Here is a 19,118-nt window from a genome sequence, read left to right as displayed (position 1 = left end):
CATACTCTACCTGTGTGGGAGAGAGTTTGATTAGTTTTACCCATACAGGTAAATTTTTTTAACTTTTTAAAGTTTATCGTTAAGTTTTAAGATCTTATAACTAATTACATCAGCGCACCGTCGTTGGCTCATGCCTGGATGGACATCAGCGACATGCAGCAAAGCATACGGTCCTGCAACACTATGACTTTCCAATCTTTTCAAAATGCTAGAAGCGATTACCCTGTTGTCAATCCGAGTAGTTGCGCAAATTTTTGTCAATTGTTAGTTAGGGTATTACCACAAATAAGAATATGCAGCGACGGAAATGGCCTCCCCTGGTAAGGGCGGAGCTAGGCCCCTACTAATGCTGTAGAAAACGGACCATGGGGCGGCAATTACAATTATTATGTCGCTTGCATCTCCTCATTTTACTTCACTAATAGTATCATAGTTCACTAAAATCCTATTTAGTTTTTTTTAAGTGCTTGTTACATGACCAAAAATAAGCCCAACCTTTGTAAATTGTCACTGAACTTAAAATTCGGCTGAGAGGTCTTACTTTTTATTATATGTTTATATATTTGTGAAATTTTCTCTCTTCATCGTGTGATTTCACGGGGTTTCTTTTGTATCTGTTTTTTCTAGTATAGCAGTTTGTTCCAAAATCTTTGCAATTCTAAGATATGTTCATAACATGACCAAGTGTGAAATAATAATCCTTATACCAGGAGGATTTAAACTAGTATTTCTGAAATTGGTACATTTTAAGTTTTGAGTTTTACAGCGATGGCTTTATGGTCAACTGGATTACTAATGTAGCCTAGGTATTTTTGAACTTAATTGTTTTATTAAGAAGAATTGAAATCTGATAGCATCTTGTCCTCTTATTTGATTTGTTGTCTTTTTGAGCAAAATGTATGATAACTTAGTGCATTAATTTGCATGTAATCCTAGAAAAAAAATATTTATTTTAGGAGAAGTGTAAAAGTTGAGCTTATTGATCCAGGAGGATCTTTAGACACCAAGGGGATAGATAAAAGCTTGAAATTCAAAATGACAGAGAGGAGAATTTGATGGCATCAGTTGAGAGGGCTTGTCTTCCTGATCGCAAGCTCATATGCAAAAGATAGAACTCTTAAAAGATTGGTATGGCAGAGGAAAAATAAGACCCACAGTGCGCCACATGGCAGTCCATCAAACACTGACACATGGAAGCCTAACCTCCTAAAACCTGCACAAGAAATATTTTGGCTATATAATTAACTATATCAAAAACCAAATATAGTTAACTATATCAAAAACCAAATCAAGGAAAAAATATATAATAATAACCATATAATAATATGGTTATACCATACATGGTAAAAAAATGTCATAACCATGAACCCATATAAAACAAAGCTATACCACATATCAAAAAGGTTATAACAAAAATGCAAGTTATTATGGTTGAATTAAGGTTATAACGGATGCCATAAGGGAGGCAATACGTAACCATGCCAACCCATTTATGGCACATGCCATAACACACATAACGAAGTTATAACCAAAAGTTGCGAAGGTTAATGTAACATATGGTGGTTATAACAATAACGTGCCATAAAGGTTCCAAACAGTCAACGTGAAACCCAACGAAGAAACGGATATGGTAAAGATTCACGAAGATATTGTGGTTGGGGAGGGGGGAGCAGCCAGCGACCACGTGGTGGTCCTGCCCCCCATCAGCTTCAAAAGTACAGCCAGATTAAGACAACGGCTCCGTAAATTGGGGTCGGTGAGTGCGGTCCCGTGGGATACGGGCCCACTCCCCAATCAAATGTAAAAAAATATATATTATATATATTTTAAATTGGCATACGGTTTATAAAAAAAGGGTAAATGGTTATTTTAAAATCGGCAGATCCTATTCCCACCTCCATAGCAAAGTTAATGCTATGGAGGTACCCCATCTGACAGCGGCAGACTGCGTGGTTGACGTCATGGCGACCTTTCATCCTTGACCATGCATCATGGCATCCATCCGGCGCATCCATCCCTCTCCGGCTGCCGTGCTCCTGCCCCTCGACGGCGACCCTGTCCGCAGCCACTTTGGCCTCCCTCTGGTGTATTGATGAGCACACTTACCAACCTGACGATATTAATGTTATTTATATCACTAGTCTATTTGAATTCGAATTCAAATTTGAATTTAACCGCGAAAAAATACCAGTGCCTTGTCTCAGATGCCTTTTATATACCCTATTACATCGGCCTGGATGCCCTGCGTTATCTTTACGGGAACGAACGGGACCGGGCCTCGGGTCATGGGGCAGAGCTGATTTCTTGGCTGGAGAATAATGGAAGCTGGAGCTGGAGCAAAAGGGGCGGAATGGATCATTTTATAGCGACCGGGCGAACCGCTTGGGACCTGAGCAGCCTACCATGGCGAGCGGAGTTAAATGGGGAACGAGTCTCTTGGAGCTCTCGGCCATGGGCAATGTCACGACGTTGTTGGGAGAGCCAAACCTGGATCGACAAAGAGCAGGCCAGGCCGCTTCTGTTATTTGGAAGCAAATATACAGCCGGCCGAGAAATGGCATCCAGCAACAAAGGTATCAAACATATGATTTCTTTTAATTTTCATAGCTATTATCCTTACGTGTGAGCGTAATAATCATGAATGGTTTTTGAAACTCAAGGCCTGTGATAATCTGACTGAATTGCAAGAATATTATTGCAGTTGGAGTCTGTTATGGAATGGTTGCAAACAATTTGCCACTTCCAGATCAGGTGGCAAATCTGATAAGGTCTCACAACATCGGCAAAGTTAGGCTTTTCCAAGCACATCAGGAAGCGCAGCGAGCGTTACAAAACAGCGGAGGAATCGAGGTGATTGTCGGAGTTGGGAACGATGAGCTCCAGAAGATCGCATATGATCAGGCTGCAGCAAACGGGTGGGTTAACGACAACATTCGCCAATTCTATCCGGCCACCAACATCAAATACATCGCAGTCGGCAACGAAGTTTTTTCAAGTGAAAATCGGCAGCATCTTCCCTATCTCGTTCCTGCCATGAGAAACATTCAAACCGCAGTCAAGAATGCCAATCTGCAGAGCTCCATAAAGGTCTCCACTACCCACGCCTCGTCTGTTCTGGGAAAATCGTATCCTCCTCACGGAGAATTCGCTGATGAATTGAAGAGTAGCATGAGCGATGTACTTAACTTTCTGGGAGAGAATGGGGCTCCTTTCATGGCTAATGTGTATCCCTACATTAGTTACAATTACAACAAGGCCCAAATCTCGTTAGACTATGCTTTGTTTAGATCCGCGGATCCGGTGGTGAACGATGGAGGTCGTCTATAGCTTAGCAGTATGAGGATGTGAGTTTGTTAAAGGTCATAGGATACAAGGTCGTCTATAGAGAAGGTAGAGTATGTATGCCTTCATAAGCTTCTCTGGATAATTCATTCGAAATACGACGATTGGAGATCCTAAGAAGATCAGACACATTTATGGAAGAGGAGATGGATGCCAGGACAGACTTGGTTTAGTGAAAGCCAAAGAATACAAGAAAACCATAAATAAAGTTTTATTGTTGGCCTTGCAATGCACCCACCTGAGAGTTGTGTCGAGGCCTTCAACCTCAAAGGCACTCCTCGCCCTCGAAGCTATAGATGGCCCGCTGTTGGTGACGAAGGAATTCGAATCGGAACTGGAATATTTTTGCAACAATAGAGGGGACGTTACTTGGTTTCAATCTCCATAAGGCCACACAAATGAGAGCATGAGTGACTAGAGTTATTCTTCAGGATGAGCATTTTCTCTAGCAACGAATACCAGCAAGCTCGATGGGAGGCATGGATGGGATTATGGAAAATGACCAGCGTTGCTGACTATGTTGAAGCAAGCAGTGGACATCAGTTTGTTATGTAATAAGGTAAGGGAAAATACCAGAAAGGGGATGATGATTGGGAGAGTGATGTTGAAGAGGTTGCAGTCACGATGGGAGAAGAGGATGACGAAGGTCCAGAGGTTGATGCGCCAATGGTGTGGCCGAGGTTTGGCTGGTCAGGGTGGAGCAAGAATCCACAGCAGAGCAAGAATCCACAGTGGAAGCGTGTGTGGACCGAGAATGAGCCGAACAAGTAGTTCCGATAACAGCAACAAAGAACCTTGAGAAGAAAGTTTGTGTGTAGGTGAAGAACAATGGGAACTTTTTGAAAGCCTGAAGAACGATTTTATTAGGGAAATGGGATTTTGATTCACCCCAGAATCTCGCCCTCATCAACATGTCTTCATTTGAATGTGATTTTTCATATTTGATGAATTGTACTATGCCAACTATCTTGATGGGGGCTAATATTGATATTGAGGTTTATGGGAATGGATCTATTGATGTGGATAATGTGACACTCCATGACATTATTTATGTGCCTTCATTATTTTTGGACTATGTTGCAGCCCCAAAGTCACAATATGTCATGTTATAGTGCAGAGCCTGTGAACATCTAAGTTTGATCTGATTGGTTGTTATTGATTTTGGTTTTCTTTAGAATTTTTGTTTATGAAGTCATTATGTTTGTTTAGTATTTTTGAGTATATCTCTAAATTGATTAGGTTTGAATGTTCATGTGTGTTCGCTATTGCAGTCAAGCTTCAAAATGAAAATAAAAATGATGAAGAAATTGTAGCAAACTAAATTAGATGTTAATGCTTGTTTACTATGATTATTTTCCTGTTAAATGATTGTGTGAATTCTTCCTTAATTTTTTTTAATATTCTCTATGTTCATTTCATAATTATGTTTCATGTACTCTATTTTTCCTCATAAAAGTTTGTCACAAAAATAAAAAAATACAAGAACTATTTCAACCATCTAAATCAAATTCTTGAACTTTGTTAGTATACTTTTGTTTCTGTCATAATATATTGAAAAATAATGTTGATTTAGTTGATATTTGTTGCACATTTTAAAATACTAACATCTCATACATTATAAAATTCACCGTGAATCTTCACAACAAAGTGCAAATGACCATGAGAAATTTCTATCTAAATTAATTTTTCAATTTTTGTTTCTAAATTTTGAATTTCTCTTAAGAATCTAGGTAACAGAAAGTGTCAACCATTTAAAATAGTTTTGTTGGGTAGGATTTCCACTAGTTTTTAGTTAGAGTATCCATTTTCTTTGGGTTTGACATGAAGAAACAAAAAGGAGGAAAATGGAAAATAGATCTTGGCAAACTCAAATGAACAATCAAGAATTCATTTTAGCCTATTAAAATTAGATGAGAAACTGAGCAATTAAGAATTCAACTGCAAGACAACATATTATTTTGAATTTTGCAAATTCATTTAAAACCCGTGTAAAAAATCATCAAAATAACCAAGATACTCTTCAACAATATTGATAAATTATACAAAATTAAAGGAGACAAACATATTGATTGAGGATTTCCTTTAATTAAAAATCCCATTTCAATTTCATACTAAGCTATGTTTACAACATAATTTGACATGAAAAATCCTTGCAATTGTATCATTATGGTGCAAAAATCAAAATACAAAGATGGGTTCTTAGAATTACATGAAGCATAAGAATTGACACCCAAAGCACACTTTAGAATTCCTCCTTAGACAACTTCAAAAGTCCCAATAAATTTTATAAAAAATTGATAGAGTTTCCCCTACACCAGCCAATTTCTATCTAATTACATCAAAATGAGGATTATATAAGCTCTCAAAACTCAACGTACTAGACCTAAACCACTAGTGGTATTGAAAAACCACTAGGATTTTTTACAAAATGATAGTTGTCTTGTAACTAACTTCCTCTAGAAGTTTCCAGAAAAAATTGTCATTTGTAGGGTGGGTCCCACTTGATTTGGTTGTAATGGATTATCCTTCTCTCTCTTGAATGTATGATTAGTCCTCTTCTCTCCCATGCCTAGGAACTGGCTAGGTTGTATGCTACCTGAGCTAGGTAGCAGATGGTGTTGTCCTTCATTGTGTTGATGTAGGTGTCGATGGTTGAGGTCGTGCTTGTTGTTTGTGCGGAAGCCTGGAACTTGAACCCGCCTCTACTGATGACACATGTAACACTGATGCATAGCCCCCTTAAATGGAAACTTTGTACAAATCCATCATACCTCTCCACTCTTTGCCCAAGGGGACGTCACACAGCTACACATCCAAAATTGTCCCTTCCAAAGTTGTGACCATTTCATAGTCAACCTTCCCTTACTCTTTGAAGATTCTCTTTAACAAGGATACAAATTCAAAATAGTCTTCATATAAATTTGCAATATCCTTTCCCTATAGTGGACGATCCTCCTCTCCGAAGCCTTTTTGGTTTTCCTTAATGTCATTGAATTTTTTCATGAGAAATTCCTTGGAATATAAATCCCCATTCCCATCAAATAATGGTGGGAATTTCCTCTTGTACAATACTTCACATCTTTCTTTAAATCCTTATACTTCATATGATAGTATCTCTGCTTTTTTTTCTACCAATGTTACCAAATTTTTCTTTCTCTTCATCTAGTTGGCTCTCACAACCCACTTTGATTTGTCAATATTTGCCTTGACCACTTCTTCCTTGGGCATATGGTTAATGAAATTTATGATCAATCTGGCCTTGGTAGGTAAGTCACCTCTAACTTTCTTAATTGAATTCATTTCCTTGTGGACCATTATGACAACTTCTATATTCTCTTGAATTAACTCCAAGTGATCTAAATGCTTATCCACTACCTTCATGATCTTATCCCATATCATTCTCTTTCCAGCTTTAAAACAGGACTTACTAGGGTGCTTTCTCCTTAAGTTTTCCAATTCAACCTCAATTTTCTCATTGTGATCGTATGTCCAGTACATCTCCATCTTGGTTTTCTTGAGCTCTTCTTTCTTTGTCTTCAACTCTTGCTCTCGATTTGGGAGTAGATATTACAACTTCTTAACATCTTCCAATATCAGCAATGATTCAACCTATTCAATTAAAACAACAAGGTTCTATTGACATTGAAGAGTCTCATCAATTTTCTCTTTCATTCCTTGGAACTGTGCCTCCAATAACACAATCGTGTCCTTGTATTCCTTATTCTTTAGCACAATGGTGTATGAAGCTTAGTCTTAAGATCCTGACTCTTTTTTTCTACTGCTACCAACTCATCTATTTGCACAAGATGTGCATCTAGAATCTTGAGCTTATTTTTCATTGAGGTTATCTCCTTGTCTTTATCCTCCAACACAAACTTATATTGTTTAAAATCCCTAGGGAACATGGCTAGGTGTATGATTTTATCTTATAGGATTTTGATTTCATCTTTCGGCTCCTGAAAACCATCTTATCACACTTCAACTAAGCACTAGCCTTATTGTACCATTTTTTCAGTTTCTTGGTTGTGGCATTTGATTGATGCATTTGTATATGCATCATATGGGTCACTTACATGTTCATTTCCATAATATCAGTATATGGAATGTTGTCTGCGAGCAAGGATGAATTATGCACTTGACAGTTTGGCTTGGATCTAGATGTCTCCACCTTGGACTACAATACAACCAACTTGAAGATCCCCTTTCTAGAGTCTAATGAAATTTTGACTTGCATGGAAGGGAGTGGTTGGTTTTCTACAATTCTTATATCCCTCTTCCTTTCTTTCCTTTGTTGTTTGGCCAATCTTTGGAACTGCTCCACTACTCACACGTGTCCAAGCTTGAACACTTCACCTGACCTTGTGGCTCAAGATCATGACATGGTTAAAGACAAGTGTTCCATAGTGAAGGCTTGCTTTGATGAGGTTTCTAGCTAGTTGTTGTATAGTATTAGAGCTTGAGACATTGTCTTATTATCATCCTCATCATCAACATCACCTGCTAGGGAGTGGTTGGTTTTCTACAATTCTTATATCCCTCTTCCTTTCTTTCCTTTGTTGTTTGGCCAATTGTTTGAATTGCTCCACTACTCACATGTGTCCAAGCTTGAACACCTCGCCTAACTTTGTGGCTTCAAATCCTGACATGGTTGAAGACAAGTGTTCCATAGTGGAGGCTTGTTTTGATGAGGTTTCTAGCTAGTTGTTGTATAGTATTAGAGCTTGAGACATTGTCTTATTATCATCCTCATCATCAGCATCACCTGCTAGGGAGTGGTTGGTTTTCTACAATTCTTATATCCCTCTTCCTTTCTTTCCTTTGTTGTTTGGCCAATTGTTTGAATTGCTCCACTACTCACATGTGTCCAAGCTTGAACACCTCGCCTAACTTTGTGGCTTCAAATCCTGACATGGTTGAAGACAAGTGTTCCATAGTGGAGGCTTGTTTTGATGAGGTTTCTAGCTAGTTGTTGTATAGTATTAGAGCTTGAGACATTGTCTTATTATCATCCTCATCATCAGCATCACTTGCCACCTTTCTGATCCTGGCTCTCTTGGAGTTAGGCTCCTCTACTTCATCCATCTCCATGGGTCATGAGGTACCCCTTTTCCTCCCAAAGCAGTGGGAGAAGTTTGACTCATCTAGATACAAAATGGCCCTGAATTCTTCCTAAGTAGCTTTGTTTGGATAATCTTCTACTATAATATGGAAAAACATGCCCTCAGCAAATGGAAAAACCTAACATCAACATAATTAATCAAACCTTGGGCCAGATGAAACATTATAATATGGAGAAAGTTAGTGACATCAAGTGTGAGAGGGGGTTATAGCATAAATCATTCATGCAGGAAAGAGTGCAGATGGGGGACTTTGGGGTCATAAGAGATGTCCTTGGCAAGTGCTTTAGCCTGCAACTAGAATGTATGAGTTCAACCATGCATAAGAGGAAATGGTGCCAAAATGAGGAGGTCAGCGACATTGCACCTGAGGGGAGCGTGGAAATTATGTTGAGCATATTGGAAATAATTCTTATGGGGGACATTGTAGATCAGAGAGCACTGATGATAAAATGGATAATAGAATAGATTGAGAGTGGAAAAGGAGCTTGTAAGAGGTAAATGAAAGGGTGGACCTACAACCAATTATAGTTTGTAGAGAAAATTCCTACGGACAATTGCTAAGACTATGAAAGGTAGTGCTAGTTCTTGGTGTGGGGATGTGAGTTTGTTAAACCCATTTCCAAGAGAACATAATGATTCCGGGAATCATGTGGGACACACCTAGAGTGCATAAAACCCAAGAATTAAACAAGCGAGGTTTGAAATGATTATACACACATACGCACATAGAGAGAGAAAGAAGGACCCAAAAATAATTCAATATGTTAGTGTAGAGCCAAAAAAATTCTTATAGTTAAAACATTTTATTTATATATGACTCAAAACTAACATACTCACCATATAAAATATTTAAGTATTAAAAAAATTTACATCCAGAAATATTTAATTTCTCTTAATATTTAGCAAGTTAAAATAAATATATATTTATAATTAATATAATTTAAAACTATATATAATAAAAATTAAATATATCAAAAATTTTATTATAATATTTATATATTCTTTTAATTTTATGATAAGAAGTCAATCTCGCGTTAAAACTGAAATTAAAAAAAAAATGTGGTACCTCCAGCTAATTAAACTATAAACAAGATCATTTCAAATTGCGTCGTATCATTTCATATTATAGTTCAACAAAATCTTTAATAGGTGCAAAATGTCAAATGGATGTTTAAACAAGATCATTTCAAATTGCGTCGTATCATTTCATATTATAGTTCAACAAAATCTTCAATAGGCGCAAAATGTCAAATGGATGTTTAAATAATTTATTTCTCTGGTTCAGGTGTGTTAGTTTTAAGTCAAGAGTTATTTTGGGGCCACATTCAAATTCTTGAAAAGTGTAAAATGCGGAATGGATATTAAAATGAATTATTGATTTTGTTCGTTTGAGTGTTAGTATTTTTAGAATACAGATTACAGGATTATAGAAATGTTCTTATTCTTATGCACACGAGTTCACGGGTCAATGTTGGGGTCAGTAGGCTTTCAGGCATCCCACCAGCGATCGATTTCCAGTTTGTGGCGCTGCGCGAATGATGAGAATGTATATCAGTATATTGTGATTGATGTGATAGATTCGCTCGAAGCTGCTGTATCTGCTCGCTTCCGCCTATATATGTAAATGTTACTTCTTCAGGAGATGCACTTCCCTCGCCCCTAAAAAATGTTCTTATTCTTATATCGAAGAAGAGTCCACAAGGATGTGTTAACGTAGTGCAAAATTGAAACTTGAAAACAGGTTACAATCAATGCGTTGCGTTACAATGGTAGAAGGCTAAATAAATTAAAGATTCCAGGCCTTCGTTATATTGGAAATTCGAATGGAGAACCACAAGGATGTGAACGTAGTGCGAAATTGACACCAGAACACGTTCCAATCTATGCATGGCGTTACATTGGCAGAAGCGAAATTGACACTAAAACACAGGTTCCAATTCCAATCTATGCATGGCGTTACATTGGTAGAAGGCGAAAGAAATCAAAGATTCCAGGCCTTCGTTATAATGCGAGAGAATGGATAATATTGGAAATTCGAATGGAAAACACAGATCAATTTAAGGGGGGAGGTTGGCGAAAGAAATCCAAGATTTCAAGCCTTCGCTTTATTGTGAGAAAATGGGTAATATTGGAAATTCTAATGCAAAACACAAATCGGATCAATTTAGGGGGAGAAGTTAACAGGGTAAACAAGGTTTTGATCAGGATAGAAAAGTCCAAAATGTCGTTCTGGCTCGTCCCCGCCTTTCAAATTCTCGTTGAAAAGAGCGAAAATGTATGTATCAATGTGCTGTCCAGGCCTCTTTGGCGTTCCTGCATTTGAAAGCACATGTTTGATCAGATTGTTGTTGTAAGTCTGCGCATTCTCAACAGTAGCCGCTTCATTGCCCGCCGAAGGCCACCCGCTCTCAGTTATGACGATGTGAATATCGGGATGTCCCGATTTCTCCATAGCCGAAATCAGAGAATCCACCAGCGCATCGAACAAGCTTCTATATAGACGACCTCCATCGTTCACCACCGGATCCGCGGATCTAAACAAAGCATAGTCTAACGAGATTTGGGCCTTGTTGTAATTGTAACTAATGTAGGGATACACATTAGCCATGAAAGGAGCCCCATTCTCTCCCAGAAAGTTAAGTACATCGCTCATGCTACTCTTCAATTCATCAGCGAATTCTCCCTGAGAAGGAGGATACGATTTTCCCAGAACAGACGAGGCGTGGGTAGTGGAGACCTTTATGGAGCTCTGCAGATTGGCATTCTTGACTGCGGTTTGAATGTTTCTCATGGCAGGAACGAGATAGGGAAGATGCTGCCGATTTTCACTTGAAAAAACTTTGTTGCCGACTGCGATGTATTTGATGTTGGTGGCCGGATAGAATTGGCGAATGTTGTCGTTAACCCACCCGTTTGCTGCAGCCTGATCGTATGCGATCTTCTGGAGCTCATCGTTCCCAACTCCGACAATCACCTCGATTCCTCCGCTGTTTTGTAACGCTCGCTGCGCTTCCTGATGTGTTTGGAAAAGCCTAACTTTGCCGATGTTGTGAGACCTTATCAGATTTGCCACATGATCTGGAAGTGGCAAATTGTTTGCAACCATTCCATAACAGACTCCAACTGCAATAATATTCTTGCAATTCAGTCAGATTATCACAGGCCTTGAGTTTCAAAAACCATTCATGATTATTACGCTCACACGTAAGGATAATAGCTATGAAAATTAAAAGAAATCATATGTTTGATACCTTTGTTGCTGGATGCCATTTCTCGGCCGGCTGTATATTTGCTTCCAAATAACAGAAGCGGCCTGGCCTGCTCTTTTTCGATCCAGGTTTGGCTCTCCCAACAACGTCGTGACATTGCCCATGGCCGAGAGCTCCAAGAGACTCGTTCCCCATTTAACTCCGCTCGCCATGGTAGGCTGCTCAGGTCCCAAGCGGTTTGCCCGGTCGCTATAAAATGATCCATTCTGCCCCTTTTGCTCCAGCTTCCATTATTCTCCAGCCAAGAAATCAGCTCTGCCCCATGACCCGAGGCCCGGTCCCGTTCGTTCCCGTAAAGATAACGCAGGGCATCCAGGCCGATGTAATAGGGTATATAAAAGGCATCTGAGACAAGGCACTGGTATTTTTTCGCGGTTAAATTCAAATTTGAATTCGAATTCAAATAGACTAGTGATATAAATAACATTAATATCGTCAGGTTGGTAAGTGTGCTCATCAATACACCAGAGGGAGGCCAAAGTGGCTGCGGGCAGGGTCGCCGTCGAGGGGCAGGAGCACGGCAGCCAGAGAGGGATGGATGCGCCGGATGGATGCCATGATGCATGGTCGAGGATGAAAGGTCGCCATGACGTCAACCACGCAGTCTGCCGCTGTCAGATGGGGTACCTCCATAGCATTAACTTTGCTATGGAGGTGGAAATAGGATCTGGGGTTTGGTAAATATAAACTATAACCACATTATGGATTAATTCGTCGAAGTTATTTAAATTCATTTTTTTCATTCTTTTCCATTTGGCAAGGGAGAGATCACGCCAAATGGAGAGATCAACGTGAACTGATTTTGAAACCAGGTGGCGGAACCCTGAGCCGATGAGAAACACTGGTGGAACCTTGCTTGAGCAGCTTTTTTGGAGGAAGGTGATTTTGGCCAGAATAAGAATTGGACAAGTTTTGTATGGATTTTTCACCTCTCAACGACGAGAATCCATTGGTGGTGTCAGTTTCTGCAACAGAGCTCTCAAATTTTCGGGCATTTTCCAGCATGGAGGTATAATGCTCCATTTTGTAAATTGATGAATGTAACTTCTTTTGATGCCATTTTTAATGAATGAAGACCTCCTCATTGATTGAGCAGGGCCCGGAGATGTAGTCGAGGAGGGACGAACTCCATTATCAAGTTCTTGTCTTCTTGTCTTCTCATGTGTTTCTTCTTCTTCTTCTCACATGTGCACATTTAAGTTTCTCTTTGGTTAAGCTACAAATTGTTTATGTAATTCTTTTAATGCATCTATAAACAAAAGATAACTTGGATCACTTATTGTATTGTTTGATATTTCTTTTGTTAAAGTAGTCCAATCAACATGGACATAAAAGGGCTTCCGTTGCGGAGACCCAAACGTGTATAAAGGGTTATCAGGGAGTGCATTCATGCATTTTAAATCACATCATATAGCTAGGAATAAGGAGGATCTTGCATTATAAAATGATATTATTGATTCCTTTCCAATAGTGGAAAGAGTTTAAGACAGTAAGTAATGTAAGTCGGTTATAAACCCTTCATATTCCTATAAGCCATGAGGTAACAAAGAGAAGTCAATCCTTCATTTCCTTATCAACATTTCTTAAAGTGTTGATTCCAATTTTCATTTTATGGGACTAGTTTTGTGTTTTGTTGTCTGTAAGCCATGTGACATTTCTCTATGGCAAGGCTGGTATCTATGCTCCCGGTGCTGTTGTTTTCAAATACAAGGGTGATAATCATCCAAAGGATTTATTTTTGAATATTTTTTGGGAGGTACAAGAAAAATATAAGATAAAACTATTTGTGTTAATTCTCTTTATTGTTGAAGACTTGATAATCTAAAACAAAATCATTTTTTGTGCTATTACCATCATTTCTTAAAATGTGAAATCTATGAAGCATGCAAAAAGGAAAGGTAATTGATAAGAATTCTGTAACATTTTTTATGTTCAAATTTCAACAAATAACACAAGAGAGGGCACTTTTAGTAGGGCCAGAGGATGGGGGTTTTGGCATGCCATATGAATTGATGTATGGGCGTGAAGGATTTCTATGGGCTGCATTGTTCATTAAAAAATATATTGGCAATGAAACAATACCTTGGAGTGTGTTGGTCAGTACTTTATTCATTCAGTTTTCAATTGTGAAATCATAGAGCTCAATCTCGTGGTGAATTATTTTGAAATGGGTTAGCGAGTTGAAAATTCTTACTAGGTCACATTCTTCTGAGCCACTGAGGCATTTCACTTAGACACACTGTATAGACCTAGAGGTTTATATCAAAAGTAAATAGATATGACAAGGACACATGTACCTTCTATAATATGTGGGAGTTGCTCATTGTCTATGCCTGGTCTCATTTACCAATATTCAATTCTTTGGTTTCAGAGCCCAATTGTGGATGTTGTTTTAGATGGTGGAAGAATAGGTGCATCCCATACACCTTGCCCCCTAATGTATCAATGGAATGGGACAAGGTACTGGGGGGTTTCACATGGGTTGGCTATAATAATGCATGGCCTTCTTCATTTTCCACTAAATAAAGAAGATGAAAATGATGTCAAGGGAAATGTTGGACCCGCTAACATCTCAAGGGATCTCCCCGGTAAGAAGTCCAAACTAAACCTCAGACCATTTGGAGTAGGAGTCCCAGCAGTGGGTAGTAAATGTATGCCTTGACTGCGATAGCGCACAGAGGTAAGAAATATATCCTTGTCGGAAGCAAGTGTGTGACCTTGCAGCAAGTCAAGAGAGATGCATGGGGAGGTTCTAACACACGCAGGGAAAAGGAAGTGTGCCCCTTAGAAGCCTGTAATAGTACGTAGCCTAAAATGAACACACGCACTGAATGACATCACAAACTGGAAGGCAGAATAGTCGACAATTCAAAGTGATGAGTCAAATCAACAACACACTTCAATGAGATTCATACAATCACATATGGAATAGTCCATACATCAATGAGTAAGCTAAAACTACATACATTGCTAAAGTAACTGGAATAGTTGAACTACAATAACAACATATGCATGAAATGTGTTAGCTCTATTAGATTATATAAAGTGAAAGTTCCATCTATACATACAACCATGACAACCACTAGCCCCAATAGTGGAATGTTACAGTCAACACCGCCTGCTCCTCCAAAGAGACATACTCGCTCTGCACTATGTAGAAGCCAAGGCTCGTCACAATACTCTCCAAGGTCGGTGTCTTGATCCTATTTCGGCTGCTTCGTCTCCATGTCCATCTGTTCTACTATCGGTTCATCCTACGGAACAAGTTTTTGTTCCTGCGGTTGTGCACCTTGTTCCTCATCTATTGTTGGTTAAGAGCCTTCAACCTATATTGACACAATTTGCGTTGTTTATGCGTCTTTCACTTCCTCCTATTCCTGTTCCTGTTCATGTTGCACTCCCTTCTCTCTTCTGTGCAACTCTTGTTCTTCTCTGAGCTGCTGATGTACTTATTGCAACTTCCTCTCAGCATCTTCCACTCTTTGCTTCTCACTTTTTCTTTGCACTAGCTTACTGTCGCGCTATAGAAAATCCTATAAATTCACAAGCTAATGCAATTTTCTAAAGCAAGAGACAAGAATCTACTTCTACTCTTTACAGTGGAAGCCCATAAACATTGAGCAAAGAATAATCAATAGAGGAAGAGAATTAATGACAAATAACACAATAAATATCCAGGGAAAGCCATAGCTCAAAACCCCACTATCTATTTTGTATTAATTTGGAAAATCAAGATGAAATTACAATGCTTGTTCTCACTAGAACAATCCCATCACTCAACAAATTCAATCTCCAACTCATAAGCAAGCTTAAGGCCAAAGCTTAGCCAATTCAAAAGCTCTCCAAGTCTCTATTCCAATGTGTAATTCCTATGAAGGATAGGTTGTATTTAAAGGGAAATAAATCCTCTAAAAATATTGCAATCCCTCAAGGATCAGTTCCTGATTGCATGCACTGTCAGTGCAACTTAGAAAAATCTAAAACAAATAGTACATTGTCCCTGCACTCTAGTCTCAACTGAGTCTTTCTCAGAATCAACATGAATGAGTTTCTGATGGTGGAATCTTCAGTTAACTAGAGTAGCACTAATTAAGTCACTTGTGTCCCAACTATCTGTTTACTCACTATTAGTTCCTAAAATTGATTGGAACTAATTTAACTGGACTTAACTTAATAAACTGAGTTAACTAATTACAACTCATTCATAACTCCTGTAAGTTAGGGAGAATATATACATGTCTTCTAAAAGACTTCCAATTCGAATTTCCTAAATTAATTAAGTTAATTAAACATAATAAATTATTTTCAAAATGCTATGAGAAAAAAATTCTATTTTAATTCATACTTTAATTCAACAACAAATTAAACTGGAATTTATTGTTTCCATTTCTCAACACTCCCTCTCAATAAGAAATGGATTATCCACTACCTTGATCCTGTCTCTATGAAACTCGAATTTACATCTTGGAAATGCCTTTGTCAAGATGTCAGCATCTTGCTCCTCCGTGGGAATGTAATTTAGCAACATGATCTGCCTCAATACACAATATCTGAGATTATGATACTGGATATCTATATGCTTGGACCGATCATGAAAAACTGGATTTTCTTAGAGTTTGATACAACTCTGGTTATCACAATAAATCATTGTCGGATCCATCTGCTAACCAAACAAACCAATTAGTATCTTCCTCATCCAGATAGCCTCACATGTTGCTTGACTTGTATCCATGTACTCTGTCTCTGTCGAGCTGAGTGCAACTGATCTTTGTTTCCTACTGTACCAAGAAACTGCAGCTGAACCAATACTAAAGATCCCTCCTGATGTGCTCTTCCTGTCAGATGGACTCCCCGCACAATCTAAATCAGTGAAGCCTTGAAGCTTCACTCCCTATGTCCGTCTATAACACAACCCAAACTGAGTAATGCCTCAGAGGTACCTCAATACATGCTTTGCCACCTTCCAATACAGCTTGGTAGGCCTAACCATCACTTGACTAAGATGGTTAACTGCATAACACATATCTGGTCGTGTGTTCATCAAATCCATGAGTGAACCCATAAGCTGCCTGTAAATAGTGGCTTCCACTACTTCTCTTGAAGTAGTATCCTCCTTCCTCTAGTTACTAGCTAAAGGAGTCTCCATGGGTTTATTGCTCTCCATGCGGAATCTCCTGAGTATCTCATTGCCATACTTTCCTTGAGAAACAAACAACTCCCTATCTCCCTGTCATACCTTCATGCCAAGAAAGTAATGCATGAGCCCCATGTCCTTCATCTCAAACTCACTTGCAAGGTCCTCCTTGCAAAATTTGATGAGCTTCTCATCACCTATCAGTGTGAGATCATCCACATAAAGTACAATAATCAAAATCTTACCTTCCACCACTATGTGATATAGGTTCGCATCTGCTTCACTCTTCGTGAAGCCCAACCCAGTGAAGTAGCTATCTATCCTAGTGTACCAAGCACGAGGTGCTTGCTTCAGCCCATACAATGCTCTCTTGAGTTGGCACACATGCGACTCACGGTCCAAGGTTTCAAAACCTTCGGGCTGCTCTATGTACACCTCTTCCTCAATCATGCCATTGAGGAAGGAAATCTTCACATCCATCTGATGGATACTCCAACCCATCTGTGCTGATAGTGCCAAAATAGATCTAATTGACAAGTACCTTGCAACAGGAGAAAAGGTCTCATCATAGTCAATCCCCTCTACCTGTAAAAATCCATGGGACACAAATCTGGCCTTATGTTTCTCCACACTACCATCTGCAGCTTTCTTTACCTTATAAGGGCAATGGGAGCTCACAACTAACTTGTCCTCTGGTCTCGGGACCGCATCCCAAACACTGTTTCAAACTAGGGAGTCATACTCCTCCACCATCGCATCAACCCGAATTGGCTGTTGCACTGCTTCCTAAAAGGAAGATGGCTCTGTCACAACACATGCACCCATAAGTGCCATATAACCAGTGTACCTCTCTGGTGACCTCCTCTGTATGTGATGAGAAGTGAGTTTTCCCACATTCTCCCGTGCATCATCCAACAATCTGTCAGCCTCTCTAGTGTGCATTCTTCCCTTTCTGGAAGACTCTGCCTGAGTGGATGTCTCCACTTCCAGAACCTATGCGTGTGGATGCTCCACATCAATATGAGGCTCCTCAACCTTAGGAACTAAAGTTCCTCCTCCACATGTAGCTTAAGCTCCCTCTCAAGGGATACTCCCATGCCCTTCTCCTCATCAAACTTGACATCCCTGTGAACCATTGTCATCCGACTGGTTTGCATGTACACCCAATAGTTGTGGGGAGTATCAGTGTACCCAACAAATATCCCCAACTCTGTTGTTGGCTCAAGCTTCTTCTGTGCATCTTTGGTCACATGGAAATAAACTAATGACCCAAAAATCCTGAAGTGACCAACATCTGGCCTCTTACCGGAATAAGCTTCCTTTGGTGTTTTACTCTCAAGTATCTGATGTGGACTACAGTTCTAAACATAAACCATTGTGTTGCATGCCTTAGCCCACAAGTGTAGTGGTAAGCCCTAATCATGCAGCATCGCCCTTGCTACCCCTACTATGCTCATGTTCTTCCTCTCGGGAACCCCATTCTGTTGAGGGTTATGAGGTGTCGTCAACTCTCGTTTAATCCCTTCTACTGCACATAAGTTCTTAAACTCATTAGAGACATATTCTCCACTGTTATCACTCTGTAGAGATTTAACCTTCTTTCCTGGCTCTTTCTCGACTAATGCTTTGAATTCACAAAACTTTGTGAATGTTTGATCCTTTCTCTGCATGAAAAATATCCAACATTTATGAGAATAGTCATCTAAAAATATAACATAATACCTATGTTTGGCAGTGGATACTGTCGAGAATGGTCCACACACATCTGAATGGACTCTCCCCAGAATAGACTCTGCTCGACTGTCTCTGTCTCCAAAGGAAGACTTGGTGTATTTTCCCAAAGTACAATCCTTGCATGTATCAAAACTTTGGGAAGAATGGTAGAGATTTGCTGCAATATCTTCAAAGCCCCATGATGTAAGTGGGCTAATCACTTGTGCCACAACTCGTCGACATCTCGGCTCAACATCTTTAAATTTCCGCTTTTGAACTCAAAGCAACACAATTCTCTACCTCTATCTTATAGAGATTCTGAACTCGAATCCCTATATGCTTTACTTGACCCGTGGCTATGTGTCGAAGGAACAAGTTTCCTTTCGAAAAGATCACATCATAACCTCTATCCTCAAGCATGGCAACGAATACCAAGTTCTTCATTAGTCCGGGAACATGCATAACATTCTTCAAGGTGAGTGGAGCCGCATGGTCCCTCTGAAAAGTAGTAGTGCCCACACCAGTAACACTATACTTACC

General features: G+C 39.3%; 2 protein-coding genes and 1 pseudogene across 2 annotated transcripts in view; 2 read left to right on the top strand and 1 right to left on the bottom strand.

The window, feature by feature from the left end:
* Positions 1–1,984: 1,984 nt before the first annotated feature.
* LOC149146637 (glucan endo-1,3-beta-glucosidase-like) lies at positions 1,985–3,327 on the top strand. The gene is made up of 2 exons (XM_089452825.1): positions 1,985–2,573; positions 2,702–3,327. The coding sequence occupies exons 1-2, from the start codon at positions 1,985–1,987 to the stop codon at positions 3,325–3,327; spliced, it is 1,215 nt and encodes a 404-aa protein (XP_089308951.1).
* Positions 3,328–10,375: 7,048 nt separating this feature from the next.
* Positions 10,376–11,580, bottom strand: LOC149146636 (glucan endo-1,3-beta-glucosidase, acidic pseudogene; annotated as a pseudogene).
* Positions 11,581–13,266: 1,686 nt separating this feature from the next.
* Positions 13,267–19,118, top strand: part of LOC149146635 (lanC-like protein GCL1) — a 33,757-nt gene continuing 27,905 nt past the window's right edge. Inside the window, exons 1-4 of the mRNA XM_089452824.1 lie at positions 13,267–13,271; positions 13,376–13,443; positions 13,625–13,827; positions 14,103–14,280. Coding sequence (XP_089308950.1) covers positions 13,267–13,271; positions 13,376–13,443; positions 13,625–13,827; positions 14,103–14,280 — 454 coding nt within the window. The remainder of the gene's footprint in view (positions 13,272–13,375; positions 13,444–13,624; positions 13,828–14,102; positions 14,281–19,118) is intronic.

This window comes from Pinus tabuliformis, chromosome X (genome assembly GCF_031772625.1).
Source record: "Pinus tabuliformis cultivar Carrire ecotype Pingquan chromosome X, CPIR1, whole genome shotgun sequence".
NCBI lineage: Eukaryota > Viridiplantae > Streptophyta > Pinopsida > Pinales > Pinaceae > Pinus > Pinus tabuliformis.
This window is presented reverse-complemented; position numbering and strand designations above follow the sequence as displayed.